The following is a 14,365-nucleotide window of genomic DNA, read 5'->3' as shown; positions in this document are numbered from 1 at the left end:
GCACCTGGGTACGTGGCAGTCATTGTTGAGCAACTGGGAGTCTGAAAAGTGAAGTTTGCAGTTGTACTAAATGTGTGTGGGTGTGGTACATTATATGAACATTAGATATAAAGTATTATTCTGATAGGTTGTTGGTATATACTGTAAATGATTGGGGTGTGGTGTATGGAGTACTGTGCAAAGAAATTCCAGAATATTACATTAATCCTCCAAGAGTACCACAACCTTGTCATGGTTTGGAAGCATGCATGCCTCAATGACCCGGAGAGCTATGTTGGCTGGAGTCAAAATGTTATGATTTGGTTCTTGGTAGGGTCAAAGGGCATGCCAAACAGGTCAAAGGGTAGAGGCCACTCTAAGAGTGGTCTACCAGTCCTTCAGGTTCAGGAGTTCAGCTCAGGGCTAATGACCCTGACCGGTAAATCAAAACTGGAAACAAATGAAGAGTCCTTCTACATCTGAGTACAACAGCATTCCTGAGTCTCCACCCGGGACAGTAGTGAAAACCGAGAGAAAAGCTATGGAAACAATGAAGGAAGCTTTGAACACCGCCAGCAATGGAGGACCTTCATTGCTATCCCAAACGCCAGTGACCTAACAGGCAGCAAGTAAGAAGATGAGCTAGTGTACAAGAGGTGATTGTAATTGTTATGGTACTATACTGTGGTACTCAATTCTTGGCTTTAGGGAATTACATTCTAAGCTCTGTTTCCCATTGCACTTGCAGTTCTATGGCAGGAGAACGTCCCTTGCATCTACAACTTTGCTCGTCTTTCTCTCTCCTCCACCAAGGCCAACCTCACAAAGTTGTGGATTCCACTTTCCCATTTGACAATTCCATAAAGGATGCCATGCATCTGCCCTGGTGGAGGTTAAGTTTGTGCAGGCTATTCTCAATTTGCAGTACCCACTCTCAAATTTTGCTCCCTTCTAGGCTACTAATTACCTGAAGAGCATGAACAATGTTCACCCAATACTTCAATCACAGCATTGAGCAGGCGGTTAAAGTTTGCACACTGCTTGCAGCAAGCGCTTATTGCGATTTCCATGCCCACGTTCCCACGTTATCCAGAGTATTCCCCACAAAGCATGCATGCAAGGTAACAAAAAAAGAGACATGACAGAGAAGTTGTCAAAGCAAAAAAGAAAATAGAAGGGCGGGATAGCAAAGGACCCACAAGGGTTGGTGGGTGCATATGAGAAAACGAATGGGAGTTCAGCAGGAGAGTACCAAAAACCATCTAAATGAGAAAGTGATATATAGAAGTGAGGGAGAACAAGGAAACGAGTGCATAAAAACCTTAGTGAAGAGGAGGATTAGAGATGAAATATTGATGGAAGAGAGTGCGACTGAGCAGAGAGTAAAGGTGTGGAAATCAGCATTTCAGAAACATAGGAAAAGATTTTTATATGTGAGAGGAAGAGACAAAGTATGCACAGAGGGCTAGAATAGAGTTGTAGAGTACTACAGCACAGAGACAAGCCCTTTGGCCCATCTGTTATTCTTCCTAGTCCCATCAACCTGCAACTGGACCATAGCCCTCCATACCCCTCCCATCCATGGAGGGAGGGGAAACTTTGCAAACTTGCAAAATTGCAAACTTCTCTAAAGTACTGCAATCAAACCCATACCTACCAATTTTGCTGCAGCCCACTCCACACTTGCACAACCTTCTGAGTGAAGAAGTTCCTCCTAAGATTCTCATTAAATATTTCACCTTTAACCTATCCCCATGAGTCTCATCCAACCTCAGTGGAAAAAGCCGGCTTGAATTTACCCTGTCATTACCCATCAAAGAGGGATAACGTAGCAAAATAATGGAAAATGCGTAGGCACACTTGGCTGGCTTTGACGGAGCCTACAGAGTAAGGAAACTTCAAGATAAGAGCGAGCGGGCACATAGAACAAAGAATAGAGACAAATCAAAGGTTGGGGGGTGGCTGGGTTAAACAGTCAAAATATAATCGGCAACTGGTTGTATTGAATGTAATTTGTTGGTGTTGCAATAAAAATTAGTGATAAAATTTTTTTTTAAAAACAAAGGTCAAATCAAGTCAATGAGTGATCACACCCATAAAATTAGAGACACGGGCATGTGGAAGGATGGGTATTAGAAACAGGAGATTCTGCAGATGCTGGAAATACACAGCAACACACATAATATGCTGAGAAACTCAGCACGTCAGGCCGTATCTATTTAGAAGAATAAACAGTCATTAGTTCAGGCTAAGACCTTTCAAAAGGACTGGTGAAGGGTCTCTGCCCAAAATGTTGACTGCTTATTCCTCTCCATAGATGCTGCCTGACCTGCTGAGCTCCTGCAGAATCTTGTGTGCAGATATTAAAAAGGCTGCAATTACGCCAAGAGGAAAAAAGGGAAGACCAAGGGCAAGAAGAGATGTCAAGTATCAAGGGAAAAAGCGGGTAATGAAAAAACAAGAACAGACTACAGAATCCGAGAATCACTATCAATAGACTAGGAAAGGGTGTGGTAGGAAAAGCAGGAGCCTAGAATTTAGGAAGGTGGAGAGCAATGAAAAAAAGTAAAGTCGAGAAAGATTAGAAAGGAGTCAGCAAAAAGTAGGGATGGAAATTATAACTGAGAGGTTGTGCTTGGCACAGGGAAAGAAACTTAAAAACATGACAACAATAATAGGGTCTAAGACAGGATTTTAAACTGCTGGAGAAAATCACATTAAAAGGCTCACAGAGGAATTAGTTTCAAGAGGATATTAAAAAAATGATAGTGTACTATTTTTACTATATTCAGCATTTAATACTTAGGCAGCCTGACTCAAGGCATTATAATTCACCAGTCAGACAACACTTGCCATTTTGTTCTAGTGGCATCCTATATGAACATAAACACCCATTAAGTGCACAGACAGATTGCAAGGGAAGAGAATGAGCAGAGCAAAGTTCAAAAGGGGGCTGTGGGTGGATCAGGAACTCTTTGATGTTGAAGCTTAATAAGCAAAGGCTGATGCTTTTCCATCTTGTTTACGCGGCTCTTGCTCTTGTTAAAGCACCTCATCTTTTATCTTCATCTACCGGTCAGTGGTAGCATCCACCTCTCAAGTAAATTCATTTCCTTGAATGGGCCCCTTTTATTCTCAAGTCCCTTCCCCTTTGCACCCTCTGTGCCCTCCTCCAGGATCTTGAACTCGGTCTGCTCCTTTCCTTAATAATATTTCCTTCCAGCCCTTTTAACTTGCTCACCCTTTGTTTCTCGTGTTTTTGTTACCAACATCCACATCTCCTTCCTACAAAAAAAGTTTCCAGCTCTCCCAGATGGCAATGTGATCACCAAGACAACCTTGGTTCCACCCTGTCACTGACATTCCTTTTGTTTACTCCACCCTGCCTCCTCCCTGGAACTTAACTTTCTCAGTTTTGCAATTCTGATGAATGATAAACAACCTGAAATATTAACGCAGTTCCTCACCTCAGAAATGCTGCTTAACCTACTGAGCAACACTGTTTTTTTTTGTTTTCTTTTTATTTCAGATTTCCAACATAGTGAACATTCCCAATAGCCTGTCCTGATCCAGCTACATTGATACCACAGCCAAGTGCCCCTGTCTCCTCAGGAGGCGAAAGAGATTTGGCATGACCTCTCTGACCCTCACCAATTGCTATCAGTGCACCTTAGAAAGAACCCTACCCTGATGCATCACAGCTTGGGATGGCAACTGCGCTGCCCGTGACCCCAGAAAACTGCAGTAAGTTGTGGACACAGTTCAGCACATCTCAGAAACCAGATTCCCCTCCATGAATTCCCTCTATACTTCTTGCTGCCTTGATAAAGCAACCAACATAATCAAACCCCCCACCCATACAAAAAGATGTGAAAGCCTGTAAGTACATACAATCAGGCTTAAGGATAGCTTTTACCCCAGTGTTATAAGACTATTGAACAGTTCCCCAGTTAGATCAATTTGGACTCTGGGGCTCTCGATCTACTTCATTATGACCTTGCACTTCACTTCCTGTCTGCACTTTACTCTGTATCCTGTTATTGTTTTCCCCTTGCACTATCTCAATGCATTGTTGTAATGAAATGATCCAAATAGTCAGCATGCAAAACAAGTTTTTCACTGTACCTTGATACACATGGCAATAATAAACCAACTTATTTATTTTGCTTTCAAATCCACCACAATGGCTGATTTTTGCAACCCACGTTTACTACATCCTTGGAATCTTCATTTGAGTCAGACTACCAAATTCCCATTTCCCCTCCTTGGTCCTGCTAGATCCAAGTATCATCCTTCCTCAGCTCTCTCCCCAATTGTAAGACTCCCTTCGATTCCTCAGATATCCTACATCCATTGGCACTGTATTGTAGTCGCCTCCACTCAGTGTAGTTAGATGCAGCAACATGCATCTACTTCAGATTGCAAATTATTACATTCTAATCCTTGCTCTCTTGCTCGGGTTTGCAGCCAATTTAAGTTAATATACCTAGAAATAATAAATTTGCCCTACCTCCAAGTCATTGTGACCAAAGGCAAAGATCTATTGATATATTAGCGCCCACATTGATTGATGATGCAGCAAAATTGAGTTTTTCCCCAAATGACTAGGGCAATACATTTCTCATCTTGTTATAGTCATCTGCTTTGTTCATAATTCAATGACAATGGTTTATATTGGGAAATTTTGACATTGCAATATACATTAAAATTTCACAACTATCTGCCCTAATGTTGCTCCGATCTATAGCTGCTAACTGGATCAATGCAGCAGGCTTTTGAATCAAGCTTATTAAAAACCTTTACAGTGAATTGATTGAGCGTACACACACTATCTTTCACTCAATTTACATTTATATATGTTGACAAAAGATATCCATACACTCTCAGTGTATATTAGTTGAAGTTTTCATAACACTTACATTTTCCTTTGATGCACAAGCACATTATTACAAAGTATTCGTAACTTATATCTGATTGCTAACCTCAATGCTTTTGTAGGTTATCAGATATACCAAAGATAAGTATTTACTGCATCAGATCAGTGCATTAGAGCAAAAATACTGGATTTCATCTTACTATTCCAGTCCTGTTCCAACAAAAAATGGTTACAGTCAACACCCTGAATTATACAATCTTATGAGTAAAAATGTTATGTATTGACTTAAAAGTAATCTCACTTTAAATTATTTCTATATGTAATATTGTAAACAAATCAAGCCGTATATCCTAACAAATATGCATTTTTGTCTCATTAATGAATGAATTCAACTAAAACTTGTCTAGAAATTATCTTAATCTTGCACACAATGCATGTATTTCAATGCATATAACATTCGATTAGCTAGGCTTTTAAATTGAGCATGGGTTACCATAGATGAATTAAAAAACAGTAAACCAGACCCTGCACTACATTTAATTATAAAAATTAATCAGCATGTGGTAAACTTCTATGCAACTGTAACACTGATACATGGTCTCCATTTCCATTTCCTCAGCCTCCATTTCACATCACTGAGCAGAACTGGCTTTGTATATCAATACATACAATATAACACCACTTGCTGGGCACTGTTTTCAGTAAATATGCAAAAACATTTCAGATTACCCTGACGAAATACAGTAAAAGTGATGAAAATTGTCAAAAATAATTTATTGAGGTCAGCCGTACAGCAAACTCCATTACTACAATCTGTAATGTCATTTTGCTAAGGTCAGCTTGCTATTCCGAAACTGAACACTCTTAAACCTCTAACTGAAGGTTTTGGACTCACTTTAAAAAATGAGGAAAACAGCATTGTAATTTGAAATCAATGAAAATAATGGGTTTGTCATTCTCAGCTCACAAAGATCATATCCAAGCTATGAAACATACACCAGCAGCTAGGAATTGGATGCATCTTGCCACCAGATAATACTTTATCACAAAGCATCATAATAAGCAGTAGTTACTATCTCCAATGGCATACAACATTACATTCTTCAGGCTCTTTGCCATTAATATGTAAATGCTATGTCAAATCTGACATATTTGTTCACATTCTGCGCAATAGTGTCATTCTCTCCCATATGGTAATTAATTTCTACTCTTAACAATAAAGGATATCCTCCCAGCAAAATGTCAAACTTCTGACCCAATTGTTGTGCCTCCTTCTTTTAAATAGTATGCAAATATGTGAATAGATGCTCTATAAGCCTAAGGACATCTGTGATACAAGAAGTCCAACCACAGTAATATAGGATAAAAAGAAAGCTTCTTGGTTTTTTAAAAAATTTCTTTAAATGTGTAATTAATATTCAGCATTTTCTTTGCATGCTACAAGCACTACAGCAAATACGTGAGAAGCTCTTAGAAACGAGTGTCCCTTTGCTTTATAACAATTGAAATACTTTATGGTCAGGGATTTGCTCCGCCCCCAAATGTTTGACGTCAAAACAATTGTCCAAACAAAGCGGCCTTTAAAAAAAAGGTCATCTGTCGCCATAATGCAATAATGAATTAGAGAAAAAATAAACACGTTCAGGATTCTTCAATAAATGTAATCTTCACTAACCGCAACTGGGCCTACCGGATGACAGTCTTGGCTACTGTTAATTCTTGCAAACAGCCGGTTGCTAGATTTTTCCCAAATTAACATATTGTACTATGAAATTTATTTCTTATACTTTAGACAGCTCATGAACAATGAAAATCTCAATTTTATATACGAATCAAAAAATGTTGGCAACATGAAAACGCAACATAAATAAAACAAGTGCTGAAAGCGGGCCCATTGCTTTTCAGCCAAATTTTGGGGGGGCAATAGGGGTTCACAAAGAACCCTGGTGTTAGACAGTGACAAGAGCATGATCATATGAACTGAGGGTGTATGTGAGCTGATCTTTGTAACTGAATAGCTGAAAAGAACAGATGCGGTATTTTCACTGCAATGTCATGTCCCATTAAAGATGACACGACAATATGGCTGTGAAGGTCATGTCCTAACGCGTCTTTTGTACATCTGGTAATGAAGAAAATATTCGAGGACGCATTACAGTACCTGAAATTGCAACATGCCGTTGTTGTTGTCCGTCCTAAAGGCGTTGTCGTCCATCCAAGACTTGGGGTTCAGTGTGGGTGCAGTTCGAGGGAACTTAGGAGGGGCGATCACATTGCTGGAAAAGGGTTTTTTGAGCGGAGAGATGGGGTTAAGTGGGGATGGCACCCCAACAGCTCGCCGTGGATCCCTGGCTTGCAGCCCGCTCCAAGGGTTGGGGGCAGTGCTCCAGGTAGTGTTCTGATGGTTGTTCCAAGCCGAGGAAGGTTTGCTTGTCATGATGGGCTGGTGGCTGTAGGCGCTGCGCTGGGCGAAGGGAGCCTGCGGGCTGACCGGCGACCTCCTCTGCTGCTGTTGCTGTTGGGCGGCTTGGTGGTGCTGTGTCTGTTGAGCCAGACCGATCTGCGGCGAGAAAGTGCCACCGAAAACCGGGTTGACGTGAGTGAAATTTTGGAACAGCATCGTCCCGTTCACTGGTGGGATCCCTTGGAAAAAGCTATCATCTACGGTGTTGGTGGTGCCGGTGGACCATGTACTGAACGAAGGGGACAAGGAGTTACCGGGCTCCTGCGGTTGAAAGCTCAAGCCGGGCAAAATTGGCGATTCCATCTGCGCCTTCTCTTTATTCTGGGCAGAAACCGGGACGTTTATACTCACGGGGCTCTCTTCTGATTTGGGGGTTTCTGCGGCTTCGGTGCTTTGCTCTGACCTTGGTGAAAGCTGTTGGGGTTTGCTTTTGTCCATCAGTAAATCATCCTGCATGGTTTGCGGAGCTGAAACAGGAAAAAACAAAGACGCGTTATTATTAGCTGTGTTCTGGTACTCCAGCGCCGGCGAAAATCCTGTATTATTGCTAGGTGACTGTAAAGCAAATCTGTAATCCCCCATTTAGCAGAGGGGCGGTGGGGGTGGGGACAATATTAATAGTTCTCTTTTTGAAAGAAGGAGGAGCGGCTTCACCCTTTCGTATTCTGGATTGTCCTCGGAATGAGAGATTTGGGATGCGGGCACAGATATTCACCAATTTCGCCACGTCTTTCTTTACACCGGAACTTCAGCTCTCACCCGCAATGTGAAACTGATTCTTGTTCCTGTTCAAGAGCTTTCAAAGCCCTTTGCTAATTTACATACGTCAATAAATAGTACTGCGTCCTTCAGAAGGTTAAAATGCATTTTAAAATTTAAATCGCCCGATCGCTTTCAAGACCTAACATTAAATTTACGATCCAGCAAAATCCAGTGGGTGTATTTTTGTCACTGGCGCATAGGCAATCTAAAATAAATATCCGAAGTTACAGCTGTAGGCACTATACTGCATTTTATTTAAACTCCCTGACCAACTGGAAGGGGGTGGGGAAGAAGAGATGCCGAAAGAAAAACCTGCCTAAATCGGGCAAACAACAGCCTGTTTTGCACCAAAATTATCTCGGAACGTTAAAAGAATAAGCTGATCGTTGAAAATACGAATTCACAATAAAATAAATGGAACAATCCGCTCTTAAAACAGCAAAACCTCTTTTGACACGTAACTTATGACCTTGTCCATTTTATTCATTTCTACATATGATTGACACGAATTAGATTTCCAACCCCGAGCCGATGAGATTTTACAATGTCTCAAAATCTCCTGCATATTGTCGTTTCTCGTATAGTATATTTACCCACACTAACTAATGTTTTTTTTTAATATATAAAATGGCTCCTTGGTTTGCATGTTATTGCACGCCAGGCGACGATTGGACAACTCTTAATTCTACTTTCTGAAGGACAAATTATATCCAAAAAAAGACAGATATCAAAGTGACGATCTGTAAGATATGATCTTCGGCATTTTATTCATTCGAAAATTTTAATCCGCGTACTATGCAAATCAGCAATCAAATCAAAACGTCGCCAAATTAACATGCACGTGCATTTTTAATCAGAATAATTATTTATCGTCAGCAACGCCAGACCCTCAAGGTCATTGTCAACTCGTATCAACATTCATGTTTAATGTTGCTAGTTTCGTTTTAATTGATGACGTACAGAGTTTATCAAAAAAAAGCGAAGATGGCATTTCCCCCAGAAATTCAGCATTAGATACGTTTATTGTTCTAAATACCAAACGCGAGAAGAATAAAAATGAGTTATCTCCAACAGGGCGTAGATGACAAGCGCTTTTGTAAATAAAATGTTCTCTTAAACGTGGGCAATGTTTAAATTCTAACAACAGAGGGTCAGCTTTACAAATAAAATATTAATCCAAGATAACTGACGAACGATGTTAAACAGTAATTCATAAGAAAAAATATGACATTAATAGATTCCCTTATTTACCCGATTCACAGCCTGTAATGCAGCGTTGCTTTGTAATTCAAAAGGCCGATTTGGACGCTTGTAATAGTCAAGGTCACAAGAAACGTATCTTATCATTAAACCACATGATTGGATTTATTGTTTGGATAATGGACAACTAACAAACGATATCATAACATTGCTCTATACTATAATTAACATTTAGATATAGCATGCTTATATTTTGTTACATCCTTAAAAGTAATTCTGAATTTCGCAGTTAATTTCTGTAGATTTCCATTCTTCTCGTGACAACTAATACGAGTTACCTTAGTATGAACCTTTGAACTAGTTTGTAAGAAAAATTGTGCCAATTCTGTTCTGGTGCGCAGCGCAAACTTCCAGATGGTTTACCCAACTAACCGTGGACCCAACAAACCCAGACTGTAGGAACCCATTCGTACGCCTGAATGGGCGAAGCAATGCATTGCGGCAAATGCAGTTCTCGCCGCGCCAGACTCGAGCGGCGGCGTACTGCGACCGGGACGGAGTGGAACTACATTTCCCAGCATGCGCGGCGACATGGTCTCCTCCGCTTGTGAGTGGCAGAGCGCGCATTTCCGCTTCGCTCAGCGCTATTATTTCCTCACAGTCAGTGAATGGAGGCCGTGGTTTGGAAGTCGCAATTTCTGTTTAGAAAATAACAGTCGTTTGTGTAAAACGATCGGCACATTTCGTACGAAGGAGCTTTAAAACTAGAGTGGTGTGCGTCAGGGCTTGAGGCCGTAGGTGTGAGCGTGGCAGCTGAGGCTGCTGTTCATCTGCCCCTCTCCTCCCATTCAGGTTTGTTGGGAACGAGGGATTTTTTTTTGTTGTTGTTCATCTGAAAGCATTCCCAGCGGATCGCGGTGGGGTTGAGGCCTACTGCAAAGCATTCACATGAATCTCCTCGGATAAGAGAGAGGGGAAACGCCAGCAACAGTCGCGGATTCCTGGAAAATGTCGGATGGCCGGGATCTAACAACAGCCCCGTCGCAGCCGCTCGATAGGTGAGTAGTTCTGGCACTCGTGGCCCGCCGACGGCTCAGAAAACTCGCTCACATTCTCTGGGTTTTCGCTTCAGAAAGCTTTTTCATCCCGATTTCTTCCGATGGTCGCTCTTGTATTCGAAAAGCTGGCTGTATAGTTTGTGGTAAGAAGGCAAGTTAAAGGATCTCTTTAGTCTAGGAAGGCTGCATTTATGTTGTTACTTAATCGCCCGTGGCCCTGCTCACGGGTATAATCATAGTATCTAGATGGAGAAGCTTGTTATTATTTGCATTTAAAATGTTGGTACTCATTTCTAGTTTTACTTTAGCAGTAAAACTTTAAATTTTGTTGTATTTCAAATATTTTATTCGTTCAAGTACTGTATTGGGTTCTTGTATGGGGGGTTAGTATATAAACTACTAACATCAGCATCATATCCAATTTTAACGAACAATTTTTAAAGTAATCCTTAATATGGTCAATGGAAGAAGTTAAATTGTTGGATCTTGTCTTAAATTTCATAAACCTATTTCTATTGATAACCTTTTATTATCCAATATATTATATATTATTTACATTTAAAAATAAATTAGAGGTGACATTTTAAATATAGAGAGTTACTTTTCTTCTCATGGCACTAAGGAATGTGTACAATTCCATAAGATCATTTAACATTTAGTGTTGACATTGTGTTTATGAAATAATGCCAATTTCTTTAGGTAAACTTAAGTAATGAGTTATCACTGATTGTTCATACTGGTTTTCATTGAGTATAGATTATTGAACAATATCCAATTTAAAATATTTCGGAAGTATAGTTTGTAGAGGTTTCTCTTTTCACTTGCACTGTTTGCTTTGCTGAATGTTTCCGGTATTTTCTGTTTTGATTTTGGATATAGAATCTGCAGGGTTTTTTTATTGTTCTCATATGAATATACTTTGGTGTAATGCTAATTATGTGGGGTTATAGTAAAGAAATTTTTGCATTTCATTTATAGTTTTCTGACTCCAAAGGTTTTTGAGAGCAAGGAAATCTTGCTAGTTGATTGGTTAGAAACTAAACAGGAAAGAAACTTAACTTCAAGTTGACTAGAAGTATTGAATTGTTCATGAAATCTTGTTTGTTGGTCCATTACAGTGTTTCCAACTTAAGGGTATTCATCAGAATTAAAAGGTTGTGAAGTGTTTTGGGATATTTTTTGAGAAAAGCACTGTGTATTTCTATTCAAGATAGTTTATGCTATTCTTTAGGTCACTAGTGTAAAGGGATCAAAAAGATTTTTACTCCACATCCGATGCAGCAATATGCATAAAAAACAAATAGTATGAATAGTATTATAAATATGTACAAGTAACTGTAAAGGGGCAATGCATGGGGTCCATGAAGGGTGCTGAGGAGTTATGGAAGAGTGGCTGTTGTGGATATGGTGGTGGGATGGGTTAATGGATAGAGGTCTCGATCATCTGAACAGCTTGGGGAAGTAACTGGTTTTGAGACTAGTGGTCCTGGCATGAATGCAGTGTAGCCTTTTCCCTGATGGGAGTGGGACAAACAGTCGGTTCGCTGGGAGAATGGGATCCTTCACAATATTGGTAGCCTATTCCTGGCACCTTTCTGTATCTGTGCCCTCATTGGCAGGTAGGCTGGTGCCAATGATGTGTTGGACAGTTTTAACTACCCATTGTTGAGCCTTGGTAGTTTATCTTTTTATGTTTTAATATTTTTGTTACACGGAAAATGTGTAAATATATTAAAATACATTTTACTATATATTTACTATATCAGTTTCATATTTGTTTCTTTTTGTATCCAAAATGTTAAATCATGCTTTCTGGTTTTGTTAATAACCTGACCAGTGCAGATCAGACTACATATATGTCACTATATACTACCCCAAGATTCATTTTCTAGCAGAGATTCACAGTAAATAGAGAGAAACACATCGGAATTGATATAAAAGCGCACGCAAAGACAGAAAAACAGCCAGTGTACAAACAACAATAAACTGTGCAAATACTAAAAGGGAAAAAAAAATGAGAGTCCATGAAATGAATCCATATTGTGTGGAAACAGTTCAATGGTGGGGGAGTGAGGTTATTCCCTCTGGCTGAAGAGCTTAACGGTGACAGTTATAACTATACCTCAGCCTTGTGGTGTGAGACCTTCCTGATGCCAGCAGTGAGAAAGGAGCATGGCCTGGATGAAGAGCCAAGGAAATGACATCTGCTCTTGACCTGTTGTGATGGTAAGCAATTTGGAGTAGATCCAAGTTGTTCCTTGGGCAGGAATTGATGTGCTTCATCACCAACCTTTCAAAGCATTTCATCACTGTGGATGTAAGTGTCACTGGACAGTAGTCATTGAGGCAGGTTGCCATGTTCTTCCTGGGCTTGGGTATGATTGAACCCTGCTTGAAGCAGATGGGTACCACAGACTGCTGAAGTGAGAGGCTGAAGATATCAGTAAGCACTCCAGCCACGATTAGCACAGGTCTTCAGTACTCAGCAGGTGGCCCAGATGCTTTCCATGGGCTCACCTTCTCGTGTCGGCCTCCAACTGAAATCACAGGGTTGTTGGCTATGGAAATTTGTGAAGACGCCTGTATGTTTTCTTAGTCGAAACAGGCATGAAATGCATTGAGCTCATCTGCGAGCTTGGATTTACTTTGTAGGAGGTGATGGTATTCAACCTTTGCCATCGCTGTCAAGCATCCTTCTGTGATTCATGTTTGGTCCACAATTGGCACTTTGCATGTGAGATACCTGTACCTCTTGTATCTTACATGGTTGCCAAACCTGAATGCCACTGATCTGTCCTCTAACAGATTGCGGGTCACTTTTCATCCATGGCTTACGGTTGAGGAAGACTGAATGATCTTGTAGGGACACACTTGCCCACAACTGACTTTATAAAGATCCTTGAACATCTCGAAGCAATGTGTAGCCATTCCTCTGCCTCCCACAACCATTTCTTTGCTGTCCTTACCTGTGGAGCCTTGCTCTTTGGTCTCTGCCTGTATGCAGGTAGGAAAAGAAAAGGTACGAAAGATTATTACGCACCATTGGTGTCAGTTTTTATTTATTATTGCGATACAGTGTGGAACTGGCCCTTCGAGCTGCACCCCCAGCAACCTCCAATTTAATATGAGCCTAATCATGGCGCGTGGCCTAGTGGGCAAGGCATCAGACTAGTAACCTGAAGGTCACTGGTTCGAGCCTCAGCTGAGGCAGCGTGTTTGTGTCCTTGAGCAAGGCACTTAACAACACATTGCTCTGCAACGTCACTGGTGCCAAGCTGCATGGGTCCTAGTGCCCTTCCCTTGGACAACATCGATGGCGTGGAGAGGGGAAGGCCTGCAGCTTGGGTAACTGCCGGTCTCCCATACAAACCTGCCCAGGCCTGCGCCCTGGAAACTCCAGGCGCAGATACATTATCTCTCGAGACCGACGGATGCCACCAATCACGGGACAGTTTACAATGACCAGTTAACCTATCAACTGGTACGTCTTTGGAGTGTGACAGGAAACTGGAACACCCAGAGGAAACCCTCATGGTCATGGGGAGAACATACAAACTCAAAGGAAGCCATGGCTTCACTTGGAATTACGAAACAGAACTACCCTCCTTTTAGTCAGAAAGTTTGTAACTCCACAGCTGATTATTGCCACTATTAATGCTACAGAATTAATGCTTGCAGTGTGCACAATGAATATCAATACTGAAATGATTTATTAACAATGCTGAAGAATTAACAGTAAAATTATGTGTACATTGTTCTAACAAATTCCCAACCTTGACTGACTGTTCCTCTTATTGTCGCAAAATAGATGTATTCAACAGGTCTCCCATCATGAGCAAACATAACTCTTTAAAAAAAATCTTCATTAAAGTGTGTTATTTAACTTGTGGATTACCGGTTTTGTTTGTGACAATGAAGAGTATTGGTTTATTATTGTCATGTATTAAGTGAAAAGCTTGTCTTGCACACTGTTCCTACAGATGACATCATTAAACAGTGCATTGAAGTGGAACAAAGTAAATCAAT

The 14,365-nt window shown here is 40.7% G+C and overlaps 2 protein-coding genes across 9 annotated transcripts in view; one reads left to right on the top strand and one right to left on the bottom strand.

Moving 5' to 3' along the window:
• Window positions 1–9,770, bottom strand: part of cpeb3 (cytoplasmic polyadenylation element binding protein 3) — a 106,610-nt gene extending 96,840 nt beyond the window's left edge. For 2 of the 5 annotated variants that reach the window (XM_073027488.1, XM_073027492.1), the window contains exons 1-2: window positions 7,974–8,099; window positions 7,017–7,786 (exon numbers count right to left, since the gene is read on the bottom strand). In XM_073027488.1, coding sequence (XP_072883589.1) covers window positions 7,017–7,775 — 759 coding nt within the window. In that variant the 5' untranslated portion in view covers window positions 7,776–7,786; window positions 7,974–8,099. Of the gene's footprint in view, window positions 1–7,016; window positions 7,787–7,973; window positions 8,100–9,332; window positions 9,510–9,619 lie in introns of those variants that run through there. The other 3 variants (XM_073027489.1, XM_073027491.1, XM_073027490.1) reach the window with 3 other exon arrangements.
• Window positions 9,771–9,903: 133 nt separating this feature from the next.
• Window positions 9,904–14,365, top strand: part of marchf5 (membrane-associated ring finger (C3HC4) 5) — an 85,613-nt gene continuing 81,151 nt past the window's right edge. For 3 of the 4 annotated variants that reach the window (XR_012096115.1, XR_012096114.1, XM_073027486.1), the window contains exon 1: window positions 9,904–10,339. Coding sequence is in view for 2 of the 4 variants with exons in the window: in XM_073027486.1 (XP_072883587.1) it covers window positions 10,290–10,339 (50 nt within the window). In the remaining 2 variants the exon portion in view is untranslated. The remainder of the gene's footprint in view (window positions 10,340–14,365) is intronic. The other variant, XM_073027485.1, reaches the window with a different exon arrangement.

This window comes from Hemitrygon akajei, chromosome 23 (genome assembly GCF_048418815.1).
Source record: "Hemitrygon akajei chromosome 23, sHemAka1.3, whole genome shotgun sequence".
NCBI classification, from domain to species: Eukaryota; Metazoa; Chordata; class Chondrichthyes; order Myliobatiformes; family Dasyatidae; genus Hemitrygon; species Hemitrygon akajei.
Note: the sequence above shows the minus strand (reverse complement) of the source record. Positions and strands in the feature narration are given on the sequence as shown.